Source organism: Patella vulgata, chromosome 5 (genome assembly GCF_932274485.2).
Source record: "Patella vulgata chromosome 5, xgPatVulg1.2, whole genome shotgun sequence".
NCBI classification, from domain to species: domain Eukaryota; kingdom Metazoa; phylum Mollusca; class Gastropoda; family Patellidae; genus Patella; species Patella vulgata.
The window spans coordinates 63,131,851-63,149,693 of NC_065883.2; the positions used below are offsets into that span (position 1 = coordinate 63,131,851).

At 34.8% G+C, this 17,843-nt stretch overlaps 2 protein-coding genes and 1 long non-coding RNA gene across 4 annotated transcripts; 2 read left to right on the plus strand and 1 right to left on the minus strand.

The window, feature by feature from the left end:
• Positions 1-1,724: 1,724 nt before the first annotated feature.
• Positions 1,725-4,717, plus strand: LOC126820581 (thiopurine S-methyltransferase). Of its 2 annotated transcripts, none has more exons than XM_050548629.2 (2): positions 1,725-1,993; positions 3,472-4,717. In XM_050548629.2, the coding sequence occupies exon 2, from the start codon at positions 3,478-3,480 to the stop codon at positions 4,168-4,170; it is 693 nt and encodes a 230-aa protein (XP_050404586.1). In that variant the 5' UTR covers positions 1,725-1,993; positions 3,472-3,477; the 3' UTR covers positions 4,171-4,717. The 2 variants fall into 2 exon arrangements, with proteins under 2 accessions (XP_050404586.1, XP_050404587.1); XM_050548630.2 differs by lacking the exon at positions 1,725-1,993 and adding an exon at positions 2,064-2,217.
• A 1,910-nt stretch (positions 4,718-6,627) lies between these two features.
• On the plus strand, positions 6,628-10,652 carry LOC126820582 (uncharacterized). The gene is made up of 3 exons (XM_050548631.2): positions 6,628-6,937; positions 8,399-8,548; positions 9,148-10,652. Exons 1-3 carry the CDS (start codon positions 6,730-6,732, stop codon positions 9,459-9,461), a joined length of 672 nt encoding a protein of 223 aa, XP_050404588.1. The 5' UTR covers positions 6,628-6,729; the 3' UTR covers positions 9,462-10,652.
• LOC126820588 (uncharacterized) lies at positions 9,486-15,772 on the minus strand. Its single transcript, XR_007680010.2, has 2 exons — positions 11,979-15,772; positions 9,486-11,398 (listed from the first exon to the last, which is right to left on the minus strand). It is a non-coding gene; the product is annotated as an uncharacterized LOC126820588 (long non-coding RNA).
• Between the last annotated feature and the right edge of the window lie 2,071 nt (positions 15,773-17,843).

Consider the following 17,843-nt stretch of genomic DNA (forward strand, 5'->3'; position numbering starts at 1 on the left):
GCAACGCAGTTACTCGATTTCACGACAGAATAAATTAGTGTTAGTAGTCAGTAGAAATAGTACTCTTCTTAGTTACTACCGTTTTCGCTCTCGATTCTGTGTGACGTTTTTATGAGATAACAAACCGAGATCCCGTGTACGCGTTTGCACTTAAAAGGACCCCTGACAGTTGGAATTCGAGTAATCGGGAAAGCCGCTGCCAAGTTAAACTTTCAAACATAGCACACTGCTTTATTCCACGTACCTTCGCGTCAAACTTGGACAAATTGCTTCCAGACTTTTTTACTTGTGAGATCTTCATGCATCATCTAGTGCAGTGGTTCCCAACCTCTTGTTGGTAACAGGGGCTAAGTGAGGGGGCGCAATGACGAGTTTTGCGCCCCTTGAGTTTTTGCGCCTCTCGCAAATGCCAAAAAGACACTCAATTTCAATGCGGTTTTCAACATTATAATCAGAATCACAATGCCCAATCAGTGTCAAACATGCGTGGGTCAGATATGCTACAAATCGACTCTAATATGTTACACACAGCCCAATATTACCCGGTGGCACTGGGAGGGGTTGCCATCCCATCCCAACCCCCACATATAAATATTGTTTATTGAGGCCCGTGTGCGATCTTGTTCCTAATGCAAAATCATAGGTCACCACGCACCTGGTTGGTAATGACCTCATTCCAGAAACCAGCATCTTATCGCAGCCCTCGAAGAACAAATCGGATATAGAGTGAGAATCCCTTAAAACTAGTTTCACTTTCCAGATCGTGGGCTGGGCGTGAGAGAGGAAATGCGATTGGCAATGTGGCAAGAGATGTATAGATCAGAGATTTATATGCTTTTTAAAGTTTCAGAGTAGTCTGTCACGATCCCACTAAAAGTGCCCGCGACCCCAGCTGGTGTCGCGACCGAGCGGTTGGTAACCTAACCCAGGATCTAGTGCATCTTTAAGGAAAATATGGGAAGGAACACAGTCGAAATAAAGAAATAAATCAATTTATTTTATGATCAGTAGTGGAATACCGCATTTTATCAGTGAAATAAAAGTGTTATTCCACTGGCTCCAAGCGAACAAAGTAGTCCATGTTGTTTTTAACTAAAATGATTGCAAAATCATAAAATAAATAGAACATTTGTCGTTTTGTCGTGAATAACATATTTTATTTCATCTCTAAGCAAGAAAACGTTTATATTTTCACTCATGCTACGCATTCGTGAAAATATAAGTTTTCTTGCTTCTCGATGAAATAAAACATGTTATTCACTCTAAAACGACAAATATCCTCTATATAATTAAAGGAGACATAAAGTGAGGGTGGGTTGTTGACCTGGGATAATAAACGTCACCTATAGTGGTTGAGTTATTGATGTGTTTAAAGGGACAACCAGACAGAACAAAACCTTGTCACATGGATAGAAATCACAACACTTGACTGAGTGACAGACCTTTGATAACTTGTACTAGTCACCTTCTTTCGTGATAATACTTTAATTGAAGGATGTTTCAGTGAACCACAAAGAGGACGGTATACCTTTATGTTGTATTTCAGAAACATTTATATATAGTGGTATTGAGGCTATACCTGCGCTAATTTGCAAATTGAAAGTATATGCGGAGCTTTGTCATAGATTCCAAGTACTTTGCATAACTTAACACCTGATCTGTGTGGGCGATGCCATGTTACAGGTTCATCTAACAGTAGTCTGGATGGTTCGGAAATCAACCATGACATTATAGGCCTACCCAACATAGATAGAGTCAGCTTAAATTCGGTAGTTTGTATTCATTTTGATCGGTTCACTACCCAACCCATATTCTAAGCATTTTAATAGGTCACGCTGACTGACGCTGTGTAAACAGCCTTCTATATAACAGCAAAACCGACGAATGAACATCAGTACCAATATTTATTGCGTAATAGTGGCGCAATCCTCTTTCTCTCTGAGCGGGAAGCAGAAAACCTGTCTGAAAATATCACTGGCAGATTCTCTTACAGGTTTGTTTTATTTTATTGCATATTATTTTAAATCATGTATATAAGCCCACGCCAGTCATCACGCCGGTTAATCAATATTCGGCTCTGTTAGTGACTGCGTTGTGTTTATATGTATTTAGTTTACTGGGCGTGGACCATGCGGATTCAATACATTCATCAACATAAACTAGAATAATGTTCAACGTTGACATGCGTCATTTTCATATAATCCACGCTCTCTGAAGGTAAAAACAATTTCTTTATACATTATAAATGAATGAGAACCCGAACGCTTGAATTGCATGATATTTTACCTGCACGGTTGTCGATTACATCTATGTATCTACAAGAGAACCTTTGTATTTTATGCATTTGTGGGAAACATTTATGATCACCTGCATGTACAGTTCCGAGTGGAAAATGTCGGACTTCCAATGTACCTTTTATGGCTATTTTACTGTACACTTATCAAAATACCGCCATTTTAAAAAAAAAATGTATTTATGATGTTAATTGCAGAGTTTCGACGCGCCCTTTGTGTAAACATGGTGTATCTTGTGTTGTAGATCTCACAGATCTCACATAAAGATTAAAGTCGCGATGTCTCCATATTTATTAAAGTATAATACGTTAGGCCCGAGCGCACTTATATGTTTGGGTTACTTCAATCTGTTTATTTTACACGCTATATATATCGTCTTTATTAGCCAAGTCAGAGCACAACAATAGTATGTTAAACCACATTTCCTTTCATTGATATGTATGTATATATAAATAAAATAGGTTATTCAATAATGAACTCTTGACAGTTGGCATTCGAAATAAGAGTAGGCCATAGTGCCATTGTCCGGGCATAATTTCCATCACAGCTCACAGTATAGCACATGCCCGTTTTCATTTAGCAGAAAAGTAGGACGTTAAACCCAATTTAAATTGTAATGCAAACAATGTTGAGGCTTTCAGACATGCCCCAGGTCTTAATTTATTTATATTCTGGTCGACATAGTTACATATTTATATCCGACTCAACCCGAGCCCAGTCTGAGATATCACACTTGGTAGAAGCGGACGTAAATCCCCACGAATGAACGAAGGAGGCCCGCGTGCGCTTATTTTAAACGCTAATTATGATGCATATATAGCAGATTAATCAATAATGAATTACATGTATAAAGACAACTCGACATAAAAAAATAAATGTAATGTTAAAAATAAATGTGGAGTCACCCAGACATGTTGCCTCGAGTCGTTATTTGTTTGTATTCTGATCGACATAGTTACATAGTAGGCTATGCATATCTGTGAGGAATTAATCTTATAACGTAAATTAAAATTTAAAGGAGCACGAGGCGTTGTATTTATTTTTATTCTGTAGTCATAGTTACATAGTATGGCTATATTTATGAGGAAATAATCTGAAAACTAGATTCTAAATTTGGGGTCTATATTGTATATTTTTCAAGGCTATTAATTTTACTTTTATTTTTTTATATCAATAGAACAATATGGCTGATCACCAACATGACCACCAACATGAATGCCACGAACACCACGGACCAATCACTCCAGAGTTCTGGTTGAAATACTGGGATTCAAAAGAAGGCCGTGAACTTAATCATCAGGAAGTTCACGAATGTCTCTTGAAATACGAGGATCTAGCTCTGAAAGGGCGGGAAAAATTGAAAATCTTCGTTCCCCTCTGTGGAAAAACGTATGATATAAAATGGCTAGCTGATAAAGGACACGAGGTTGTTGGCATAGAGTTATCTCCCGTTGCGGTCCAGCAATTCTTCGAGCTGAACAACATTGAGTTTTCAGTATCAAAGGTACCGTCTATACAAGGAGATCTATACACAAGTAAGCTTGGTAACATAAGAATCTACTGCGGTGATTTTTTCTTGTTCTCGAAAAACCTTGAAAGTAATTTCCAGGTTGTTTGGGATGCCGGTGCCCTGCATTCGTTTCCCAAATCGGAGAGAGAAAAGTATATAGATGTGGTGAAAAGCTTGATGGCGCCGGGATGCCAGTATCTTTTGGAAGAAGATGTACCAAGTTGCAGTGATCGTTTTGAGATAGCTGACTTGGAGAAGGCCTTTGGACCAAATTTCACCGTAGTAGATCTGGGTTTCACCAAAACAGACGTCGCTATGTTAAAAGAATGGGAAATAGAAGGCTTCAGAATATTTCACATTTATTAAAACGTGAATTAAATTTTATTGTGAGATCAAACCGTTTCTTATAAGCTATTGGTTATAATACAAAATATTTTTTAACATGTTTTGGTTGCAATATAAAAAGGTCTTTTGATATATTGGCACTACCAAAAAGATCTAGATGCAAGGGTGAGGGTGGGGTGAAAGCGGAAGAAATGGCCCTGGCCCTCGGCATTTTGGGCTACGTATAAGATTCTTAATTCACCCCCCCCCCACTCCCGTGACGCCCATAAGGTTAACCCGGCAACATATATTAGTTACAATACAAAATATCTGTTAAAATATATTGGTTGAAACACAAAATGTATGTTATTCTTCGTTACAAAATTTCTGTTCTAATCAACAACAAAAAATGAAGATTATAATCAAAACAAAATGTATGTTATAATCTATTAGTTACAAATATTATACAAACTCTCTTGTATTGTTACATCGCTTTTTTAATTAATATTACTGTGACACTACAGTCAATTAGGAACTAATATTGACTTCACGTTGTGAATAAAACTTCAAGGATCAATTGACTCTGTAACACTTTGTTGGTTTAACTATGTTTTTATATATTTACAACATCCATAATACAATGGTTATATATAGGAAACTACACACACAGCTATGGCATAGAATATAAGTTCCCCATCCCTTAGTTTGTGTTTTGTGGCGAAAGTTACGCTCTGCTTTCTAAATGATGATCTCCCTCGGTCCCTAAGTCGAGGCGACTAAAGTTATGTCCCTCTAGGAGTACAGCATGTTGTCGGTATCTAAGCCTCTCAGTCGAGGAGGCTGTGGATATGATGTTTCCCTAGGAACTCCGAATGATGCTTTAAATGAAATTTAACCTCGCTCTTTCTTATATAGAAAGTATAGATGTGTCAGTTATTAGGACAGGCCAATTACTATTTTGGGGTAAGTGTTTCAAAAGGGGACCCGTTTTCTTCAACGTTGTTTATTTAATTGGATTAATCTATGCACCAGATTGCTGGACAACAATAACCCACCTTCAGAAATGAATGGTGACACTGTCCGGGAGTGAGTCTAAGAAAGCTGAATTTTGCAAAAAACCTACTTAGCCCATTTCTTATTGTCACCCATTTGTTTAGCCACTTCAATATATTAAACAGAGCACCTTTCATAGAACTAAAATAAACCCTATAGTATTACATTGCTACTGGTATCATCTCGTATCATTTTAAACGGGAGAATTTTGACGCATACACTTTATGGAATTCCAACTGACAAGTGATATTTTACGTTCACTCCCAATGGGTCAGTGGATCGCTGTTTGTTTCTCCCATCCGAACCACTAGACAAACTAGCAAGCATTTGAACCCTAGACATTCCGAGTTCAGTTTCCTGACCACGTAACAATTACCATTCGTTCTTTAGTCGGGGTTAACGTCCGCTTTCACCGAGGCTGATATCGCAGGAAACCCGTCGACTATATAATTAATTTTCTTGGGACATTTTACAAAACACCGCGGAACTCACCCTTAGTACCGAAGAGAGAGAGAGGGGGACTAAAATATGGTTCAATTTTGTTTCAAAAATTCGCTTGCAAGTATGGGGTCTTTAGCAGTGGGGGGAAATCGGAAAACACCGAGAAAGCCCAAGTAAATTGGACAAGAGACCATAATCCTGTCACATACAAGCGGGGAATCGAAACCACGCCGCTGGTAATCATCTATATATAGGGACCTGTAGGTAACTCAGACAATAATTATACAGTGGAATTCCTAAAATTAGTCGGTTATCCCATCAAGCAAATGCAGCGACGACTTCCGAACGACTCGATATTTTGAGGTGTAATTTTTAACTTAAATCCACTTTTATCTCTTATCCACGTTTGCGCTCCGAAATGTGGGACTTCCCTTTAAAATGTAGTTATCGCCTTTGCAAGAGTTATTTCCCTTACATGCATTATTTAATTAATTTATTAAACAGGTAAATGATACTGAACAGCATGTACGCTACAAATGTATTTAAAGATAGGTACATTAGTCACACGCGTAGATTAGATAGCAATTAAAAACGAATTCTATCATTACTAAGCCTATCAGTTATTTTATCCTATTTCATATAGAAAGATTAGACATTTAGATCAAAATAGGTATAAAAGATCAATATATCGCTCCATTTTCTGGTCATTACATTTCACTTGCCAAATTAGCCAGCACAACAAATCTCGATTCTGAGATAAGAATTGTTAAACTAATGTTAAAGTAAGAAGATGATTTAATATCAAATTTTAATTGTGTTTAACGACCCTTGTCTTTCAGGTAAAAAGCTTTTAACTGGTCCGTATCAAAACATTCACACCTTAAGACATCTCCTACGAGTCATAACGGTAATTAACATGCTGGCACGCCTATATCAATAACGGTTGTAGTAGGACGAAAGCGTACAAACCTGTTTGACCGGTTTTACACAGTCGTGCGTCTACTTCATTCAAGGTATAAAACTATAATACAATACAGTGTTATTGTTGCCTCTCATGGGGAGTACAAAACCAGTATTTGGTTTAACCCGATAGTTGAAAAATTCAAAATGGCAGGTGCTTTCGGTTCGGCTGCTACGCCGTTTATCGGTACTGTGGCCCTGCTAGCTGCTATGATTTTCCATGTTTTGGCTTTTGCGGCACCTTACTGGTCTACAACAGAAAATGAAGGGAATTATGGATTATGGAGACGAGCTCAATGTCGAATTGAAGGCTCAACTGACTGCTATAGATATAATATGCACTGGTCTGTCGCAGGTAACTGTTTCATTCATTTAACTTAAACTTCCTCGGGCACTATTTCTAAAACATTATTAAATACATTATTTCTGTTAAACTAATATAAAGCAAAGTTGTTCGCGTTTACTGTACGGTATATATAAGATATTTAGAAATAAGGAAAAACAAGTCGCACCCATAAAAACAATAGAATTGATACAAAAATAACAACGGGATCAAATCCAACCAGTTAACTCTTGGTTTAATGAACACAAATCATTGGAGTGTGAATTTAATTCAATGAGTAGCCATTTTATTTTGGTCTTGTCTATTTGTTACAATCTTTTAGGCCATTTGACAGACCAGAGACACAACAGTCCAGATCGTTTATTCATATGTCAAAAATGTGCAAATATACTATGACGATTGGCTTGGCTTTTGTATGAACAAAACTGCAGAATTATTATAACTGCATATTTATCTAAGACAAAAAAAAAATAAGACGGTGTGATATTCATAAAAATCTAATGGAAATTTTATAAACGGCCACTACTTATATTTTACTTTAATTCTGGTATGTTGGCGTTTTAAACCTGTATGGTTTTCTTCCTTGACATAATAAGACTAAAATTAATGACACGAGGTTTAAAGTCCTACTTTTCTTATGGGCATAATAAAACTAATTGGATACATACAAAGATATCAATTTTGCTTGAATGCAGTCCTCCGTAGAATAATCTTATAACTTAATTATGTGAATTACAATTAATGAATACTGTGTAATTTGAGTTAGAGTGAATAATTTGTGTATAGAATAGTTTATAAATCGAGTTGATGTATGTATAAAATAGTGTATAATATCATGTCTATAGACTAATTTATAACTTGAGTTAATGTGTATAAAATAGTGTATAATTTGAGTTGATAAAATGTGTATGATAATATGTGTATAGAATTGTGTTGAGTTAATAATATGTGTATAGAATAGTTTATAATTGGAGTTAATAATATATGCTTAAAAAATAGTGTATAATATGAGTTGATAATATTTGTATAGAATAGTGTATAATTTGAGTTAATAATTTGCGTATAACTAGAATAGTGTATTATTTGAGTTAATAATTTGCGTATAAAATAGTGTATAATTTGAGTTAATAATATGTGTATAGAATAATTTATAACTTTAGTGGTTAATATATGTTTAGAATATGTGTAATCTATCTACGATTCCAGAGAGAAAGATAGCATATCAAGTGGGAATATTGGGTCATACATGTACCTCTCCTCCGCCATCCTTCCTTGTAAATGACCTGGTAAAAATTCTGTCCTCGGGGGTATTTCCCTTCAAAAATCTGTTTTTTGAAACATTCTTTTATATTAATTTAATTAATATTTTATAAAATTGTACCCCACCCCTTTCTGAAATCATGTTACTGATCAAAGAGTTGTGTATAATTTGACTGTGTTATAGACTGTGTTATATATTTTTTTTTATTACAGATTGGTTGAATGCTGTACGAGGATTAGAATGTTTAACTATTATTTTCTGGTCTGTACCCTTAATGATTTTGCCAGTATATATCTATGTCGCCCTTGGTCTACACTATAGATGTTTGTTGGGAAGCTGTTGTTTATCTGTCTTGGTAGGAAGTAAGTAAACATTACCAGAGTTTATTCACATGTGATCGTATATTACTGACACCCTGCTCGTTCACATTGCATAAGCACAATAGATACTACAAATATTTATAATATAACCTGTTAACATTTATATTGGTTGTCTTGAACGTAAAAAGCGTATTGATTTTCAAGATTTTCGATAACATGTAGAGTTATTCCCCTTTGATACGAAATCTTGTTCGCGCGTCAAAAAATTTAATTCTGATCTGATCTTTTGAAAACCATAATCCACTCCACACTGAACTCTATAAATGGCCGCATTAAGACTTTTGAACACTGTGCAGAATATGGTGCCATCATTATGTATGCAATTCTTTTAAAATAAAACCCCACTAAAATCTTATTATTCGAAATAATACAAATGGGAATAATATAGCGTTTAATATACCAATTCCAAAAGGACACGGGCAGTGGGTGCCAAGCGCAGCGATTTGTTAGGGTGGGGATCTTTGGCGTTTTATCTTTTTATGGTGTCCCTGCTTTACTGCTGCTATAAAGACATGCTTTGCCTATAAGACTATAAGGGAATATTAACATATTAATATTATTTTAATATTTGTCTTCTGCAGGTATCTGTAACATTATTGGTGCTATAATCTATGGTATACAAATTGCAACTGATGATGTAATGCGACTTGGATGGTGTCTTATTATTTGTATAATTGGTGGAGCTCTAGGATTCGTCTCTTTCATTATTCTACTTATTGCCACTTTAAACAGACCAGACTTCTCCATTGACCGCCATTATCCATCTGGATTCTATGTGGATCCCGACAGGAACAGATTATATGCTGTGGGAGTAATCAATGATAACTTTGAAACGCTTAGTGTCAAATCCGCACAGTCCAACCCACCTGCTGGAATGGTCGTTGTTCCCCAGTAAAACACATATATATCAAACATAGACTGAATATGCCAACGATAACAATGATCGAAGTTCTTTAATGCTTGTTAAGAAAGTCTTTAATACATAGTCCACTCTTTAATCTTTCTGATTAGAATTATTCAATCCTGCTCACATATACGTAATGTTATTCAAGTTGGAGTTTCAGGAAGATCTCTACTGCTGTCCACCTAAATTTGTTCTTATATACAATCGGGGGGGGGGGGGGGTTTAACGCGTGCGCGTTGTATCGGAAGGTTTGTCATTGAGTCAGGTAGCCTGGTTTCGATTCCCCGCTTATACGTGACAAAGAGTAAAGTCGTCTGTCCAACCTCATTGATTTTCTCTTGGTCCTCGGGTTTCCTACCACTTCTAAAGACCCATAAGCGCATGAGAATTACTGAAATAGAATTGAAAATATGTTAGTCCCGAAATGACCTAGTTTGTGTCGAGTGGACGTTAAACCCCATTTCTCATAGACCATTATTAAAATTAGACTTTCATTGATAAGTTCACACAGTTGAAATCCTTGTACATGAACACACAATGGGGGGTGGGGGGTATGGTGTTGCTTCCAGTAATTATTATTGGCTGATGATTACAGTTAACAAATAAAACCAACAATATCTGGCAGGATTTTGACATATTCTGAGCTGTGTCTAAGCCTGTATTGGGACTTTAATATAATTCATGGTCTGGCCAATTTTTCTTGCAGTATAGGCAGGATATGACCTGGGGATGTGGGGTGGAGTGGGTGTTAGCAATCAACAATTCATACCATGGATAATAATTTGGACAGAAAAAATTATATGGATAGATTATGGATGTCAATCTATGCCAATAATAAATAATGGTAGTCAATTATATTAAATGTGATAAGCAAGAATTCCAAAAATAAAAAAATAACGTGCTACAAGAGCTGTATTTTTATCAGATTTGTGTTTTATTAATAAAATACTCATTAGTGATCTTAAGCTTATAACAATATCCTCGTGACAAAATTTTCGAACTTTCATTTTTATACACAAGACTAAAATAAAAACTCAAGATAGATTTTTTCTCAAAATTTAACACTCATTTCACAAATGTATAATATATGTATGTAGTACGTAAACTGTTCACAAATATACTTTAATTATTCTGCAGTGTATATAATAGATATTTCTTATAAAATTATACTTTTATACAATATAGTACTCTTTGTTTTCTTTGGTATTACCCTTATGATCAATCTGATTAAAACAAAGACCCTTTCGTTTCCAAAGTAAAAAAAAAACAAAAAAAAAAAACGAAACGAAATATAGATCTGATTTTAATCAGATTATCCTAATGATTTTAGTCATACTGCACGCAGCGACCCATCTACGTCATAGCGGTAGACAGGCGCCTAAGTTTGAGATAGATTTTAGTCTATCAAATGGAGACATGTTTTCCCAGACACAGTCTAAAAAAAAACCAGATCACCAAGCACACATGAAACAGCCTTTAATAGGCTTTTACATGGATTTTAGTCTATCAAATGGAGACATGTTTTCCCAGACACAGTCTAAAAAAATCCCAGATCACCAAGCACACATGAAACAGCCTTTAATAGGCTTTTACATTAAAATATATCTAGACAGTTCCTTTAAATATTTTGGGTGATTTTCATTGGGTTGAGCATCAGTACCGACCCTTTATTTAGTCTATGGTCTATAAAGACTTTCGTTCAAAAAAATATCTGGACAGTTCCTTTCAATACTTTGGATGATTTTCTGTTCGGTTCAGTATCAGCATAGACTCTTTATTTAGTTTATGGTCTATAAAGGTGTCAATAGACTTCCCTACAAAAATATATCTTAGACTTCTCCTTTCAAAAACCTTGATGATTTTCCATTAGGTGGCGAACCAGCACCGCTCACTTTGTTATTAGTTAATATGTGCAGGAATCCATCAGTCTAAAAACAAACCGATGTAAAATAAATACGTTCATTTCCTAAACAAAATTTGCGACAAAAAAAAGCCATAGGAATACTCCTAAAGCAGCAGCCTCAGATGATATAAAAATATTTCCAAACAACTGCAGCAATATATTGGTAATCATGTCTATATACTTGCCATTGTGTGTGATTGTCACGTTCATCAGGACAAAATATTATACATATACAATAAAACAAAATACTTTTAACTACACAGAACCTTGCATAGCAATCTGGGCGATTATTTCCAAATGCCTCAGTATTTGGAGCTGTATACTATGAGACGAGGTATATTTATAAGCTATTTCTATACATTTGGAAGTTTGATTTTCATACGTCAATTCACCTGTATCTACGACTGCAGTTTGAAGTCAGCGACCTCTGCTTTAGGGAAAAGCAACGGGAACCTATTTGTGTTAGAATACGGAAGATCGTGAAGATAATTCCCCACATATTATATCAGCGTTGTTTACTGTATGAGGGTGAAAGTGAAAGATGGATAGACCAGAATTCTATTCTAAACACTACATAAGGTTTTTTTCCCCAAAGTTATACATACCCATGGTCTTCACGGAGAGTTAAAATTATAAATATACCATCTAGGAACAACGAGTAACCACAATTTCTACAAGATACGATCCGCCTAGAAAGAAAAAAAACAACAAACAAAGAGATATCGGTAAATATAATGATATTTGAATGTGAGTTAAATGTCTGTTGGAGAAACTCCACTTCATGAATAGAACTCAAGTGTATGCGCAACCGACCGTACCCTTCAGTTTGTGGATGATCTATATTTCGTTTCTTATTTTTTTTTTACTATCGATGGCCTCCATCCCATGAAGGCGGGTGTTGTAGCGAAAACAAGAAAAAAAAACCAACAACAAAAAATGATAAAAAAATCCCCAAACTAAATACGATCTGTCTTCAATTCAGATTGCACTGATTTAATATATATATATATAAATTAAAAGGGTGCTTACCGTAAAAGTATATCATACATTCTAAAAGATTAAGTAGAAAATACCACCTACCTGTTTACTTATGTTTACTTACCTGTTGATTTTCCCACATGACTTCAGTCTTACGTATATAAAAAATCAAATATTCTTACTTACCTTTTATTTTGATTTAAGACACATTCATATTTCTAAGGGCAAAACCGGTAAATAATAATAACAATAAACATAGACATATACAAATATTTAAGAAATCTGTAACTTGAAGAAAACAAATGAATTATATATATATATATTAAAGTATGAGTCATGTGATCTCTTTTGTATAAACAGCAGCCATTCCGAAAGACCTGAAATGTATATATTACAGTTGGTATCGATGTAAGTATACAATAATATGGCCTTTTTAATACTCGATATTATGATATATTTATTAAATTATGTCCCAGATTTCAGAGAACACTTCAAATACAAAATGGTTTACATATTTAAAGATGCATTATTTAAGAGCTAAATTTGCCTATTGCGGGCTTTCTTTTGGTTTTAAATGTTATACAAATTATTCAAACGACCGACCCATAATCAACTTTCTAGAACATCGGATGGCAGTGATTTTAACGGATTAAAACACAATCGCCATTTAAAAATATAATTTAAAATTTTTCAAAGACTCATAAGTGCGCCCATAAATAGTAATTTGACTGAAATTTTCAATATGATTCATTTTTTCATTATCTATTTTTGAACTATTATAACTAAAATGGCCAGCTCTTTATCTAAATCTAAATCTTTTATAATGTATGTTTAACAAAAAAAGGCGGCTAAACTGTTTTGTAGATCGTGACATGGCTTCCATTATATCTATTAGTCAAAGTTCGATATTTTCATAGAATCATTCACCTTTTGACATATATCATTAACACATATCACGGGTAGTTTTTGATGTTCTCATTCGAATAAGAGCGGTGCGCGACCTGACCTCATTTTTCAATCAAAATGGACGCCCATTAAATATGGGGTTTCGGATATTGCAGCTTCGCGGTATGACAGAACATTGATCCAAGTGCCGAAATCTATGTATTAGTAAACACTGAATTTACCACAAGTATTTGCATTACCACATTTGCACCAATATCCTTAGTGCTATTCCAAAAACACCAATATATAGGCCTAGTTCATCAAGAATAAATTAATGGATATTGAAAACAAATATTAAACCCACTTGACTATTAAATAGTATATTAGTCTGTATGCGTTGTCAGCATTTGAGAATAATAGGTTATTGGCTAGATTATCCGGTCCTTTAGATTATCATAAACAAAGTCTAAGGGAGGTAACTAGTCCTAAAACAAAATGTCGACGCCCATGAAATTAATTAAGAATGTCATTTCAGAAAATCCACTGGATTGCATTGCCAGTTCAATATCCAACACTCTTAATTTTTTTATATTCTAAAATTTCTCTCTTCATGGGCCATATCTATTAATCCTAAATCGTCGTCACGATTCATCTTGGTTTATAATAATGAAGGGGTGCAACTTTTTGGTGCGGGAAGGGGTGCAACTCTTACTTGACTTGGCCAAAGATACTGGATAATTAACCACATCACAAACGAAACTCCCGATTACGCATGGGCAATGAAACATTTCGTCAAATATTGACAACGGTCCCAGACATTCCGCACCAATCTGTTTCACAGAGAATTACGAGTCTAGTGATATATCTCTGTCCGAAGATGACTGCCTTAACACGTGCTGTCACAGGACCGGCGTCAATCATTGGCTGAATGGCGCGTGCATTGTTTATATAAGACGTTACTGCTTCGGAGAGAATGCTGCATTTTTTTAGTCATTTTAATACCCATTTACACTAAATAGGAAATAATTTTTACCTACACTGAAAAAACCCTTGTGTTGGATCTCAACACAAGAACTTGTGTTAAAAATATTTAACACATGTTTGTGTTGTATTGCATTGCAATGACACAAGTTTGTGTTTTTTTCAATGTCTTAACACAAACTTGTGTACATTTATAAAATCTTATGTGTTTTTTTCCATATAATTAATTACGTCGACATTAAAGATAACATTTATTATGTTCCTTTATCACTAGCCTATATGTAAAACCACTCTTCCTGAATTTGAATGTCGAGTAATTCACTTGATTTATTTTTTAATATTTCTAATTATCTAAAAGGATATATTAATTATTACAAACATTAAGTAGAAATCGCAATGTATGTATCGTGCGATGCATTTAATATCTCTTTTAAAACAACGTATTTTATAACAGTATACTGATATAAGAGATCAAAGTTTTAGTCAATTATTATCTAAATATAAACTATTTATTTAATTAGATATAATAAAAGATTATTCTGATTCTACTCTTTGTATATTTTCACATCTTGTCTCAGACAATATACAGAGACAGGTTATTACAATGTCTGCATTTGGAAGTGTCTGATTGATATCGCCCCAATAAACTTGACACATCAAAGACAATAACAATTGTGTTATATCTACGTTTTAAAAAATTGTTTGAATGGGCGTGGAAATAGTCGAGTTAATCTTTTTATTTAATTTAATTGGTTCATTAATCGAAATTGGAAATTTATTCTTACCTGTAAATGACCAATTAAAATGAATTACTCTTAAAACAAAGAAAGAAATATTTATTAAAGTAATTTTGCGGTATTAAACCCTGTGGTACTGCAAATGTTAACTGTATTATTAAGCATTAGTATCGAAAAAAGTGATATTGTTGTGAAAAAAGTTTGTTCAGAAAATAAGAATATCAGGTTTGTGATTTTGGTATTTTTTAATACAATGTATTTATAACGCAAATTTTTCGTTTCGGTTAGAACAAAATATACCTCCATTTTAATTGGCCGAAGGATGTGTGACTAATAGAAATATGGCGGGCGGACAAACTGACCAAACAGTATATTTCGAGGTATTTGAGGTAAGCTAATTTAATATTATATCATAACTGCATGTGCATAATTGTGTTTCTGTTTGATTAAATATTCAAAAAATCATTCTTAAGATACAACCTCGACACCAGTCCGCCCTGAATTGCAATGTTTGTTTTGTGTTCTGGGCGCCATTTTGAATATAATACAATCCAGCGATAGTGTAGTCTAATTCCTTTAAAAGGGAATCCTAATTTGTTAATTTTCTGCAATACCACTTCGGTGAAGGCGGACGTTAAATACAGCTATTTCACGTACAAAGACCTACAATAAAATCCAGGTGAATTGGGAAAAATATTCATGTATTTTCTTGATGAAGAGTAGCTATTTCAATTTGTAAATGCCCAGTCATCTTAGACAAATAATAATTCCAACTTCAAATCAGTTGTATTTATTCAAATCATATTCATACCATGAAGAATTGTATTTTTCCACTTGCATAATAATAAAAACTTGACTTTTATTATTTTATTTCTTCAGGCCAAGAGCATGGAAAATTGGTAATTGCCTTGTATCACTGCTAACTATAAATCACAGGGAGCCTTGGGCAGAAATGATAATATGGTTCTCAGATATGTTACTGTGTACAGACTGAACAGAAAATATTTATACACTTGCTATTACAGTACTGGCCAAATTAATAGCATTTTTTTCTAAAAACGTTGCAGAAGTAACTCACTAAAATTGAAGTATGAATAAAATCATACACCGTGAATATATTGAACTGAATATTCTTACACATAACCATAGGCGTACGGGGAAATTTTTGACTGGGGGGCGGTGGTGGTTGGTGCCCCAAAAATGTAGTTAGGTTCTTAATATGTTACATAATAATAAATTCGCTGTTAAATTGGACACATTCAAGAACACAATATTTTTTTATACAACTTTTACAAAGTACAATTGTGTGCCCAAATTTTCCCAGCATTTGGTTCCCAGCCCCCCCCCCCCCCCCAGCTCGTACGCCTATGCACATAACCATATTGACATCTACTTCACATTGCATGGTTGGTCGACGCAACGCCGTGTATAGATAAAGTTGCGACAACTGTGAAGCCAGGAATTTCATATGACGTCATGCAAACTTATTATCTATTTATATGACCTATTATATTGTTGGATGTCATAGATTTCAGCGAATAAGTGTATATAGGACATAAAACATACATTTTTTAAACAAAAAGTATAGCTGAACATACTATTATTAGTATTATACAACAAGAAGCGCACATTATTGTTATATAGCCTTATTCTATAAGAAAAATCAAAATAAAAGATACACTAGATAAAAGTACTATTAAACCAGGGGCGGATCTAGGAATTTTGAAAAGGGGGGGGGGGGCGCTGCAAAATGAAGGCATTGACCGCGGAGACGGGGCTTGCCGCTGAGGGGGGGGGGGGGGTCCCCAAGAAAATTATCCGTCATTTCCTTGCATCTGTAGCCATTCCAAGAGCTATTTCCCAGACTGGTGTGTTTGAGTCGATGGTTCGAGTCATTTGGGATCCCTACAACGGGTTGGGAACGGACATATTTGAGTCTGAGAAACGGCACTTTCAGCCGTAAAAAAGGGCACTGTTGAAAATTAGGGGGGAAGGGCGCCCCTCGCGCCCCCCATTGAATCCGCCTCTGATTAAACATATTTAACTTGCATTCGCTTTTAAAGGAGCTAAATCGCTAATATTTGGGAACTAGAAATTGTCACAAATGGGTCGCACTAACCTTGATGTTGACAAATTCGTAAGGCGATATGAACATCAAGGTGATATATGCATATATGCAGCATAGATAATTAAAACTTCTATTCAAGTTAAACCAACTGTATCTATTTATGTCTTACGTCGAGCTGATTACATTTTATGATTTATTGTCATTAAAACATCTATTGGTGGTTAACAGTGTGTAACTAAAAACTAAAATTGGATCTTATTATTGCCAATGATATAATGTAGGTTGAATATTTTATCACGAAGTCTATCGCATCCAGATATTTAAAGCGCGTTTACAATATATTCATTTTTTTGTATCGTAAAATTCATCTTCATTTGACGAACTACACCCAAACTACAGTCAGTGTAAACACGGTTTGGAGACTGTATCTGAACTACAGGGTACATCGAACTACAGTGTACATCATGCTTAAGAGACACTATCTAATATCCAACAGGAAAAATGACGATTAATTTAATATCCGCCAATTGGTGTTGCTGCTATTTTGTATTTTCAAAATTTATCTTCAAATTCAGAGACATCGAAAACCATATAAAGGACATTGCAAAAGTCATATCTTACGTATCTTAAGAGATGCCCTTTTAGTCTACCAAATTTATGTTTTTTTTTGTTAAATTGCCTTATACATGTATTACCAAATTCGGTAGCCCTTTTAAAAGAAATGCCCGGCACCACATGGAAAATACATTTCTTTAATTGATGTTTGTCAAATTCGATTTCCGCACATTTCGCGTACATAACCACGATATAATGGTCGAACA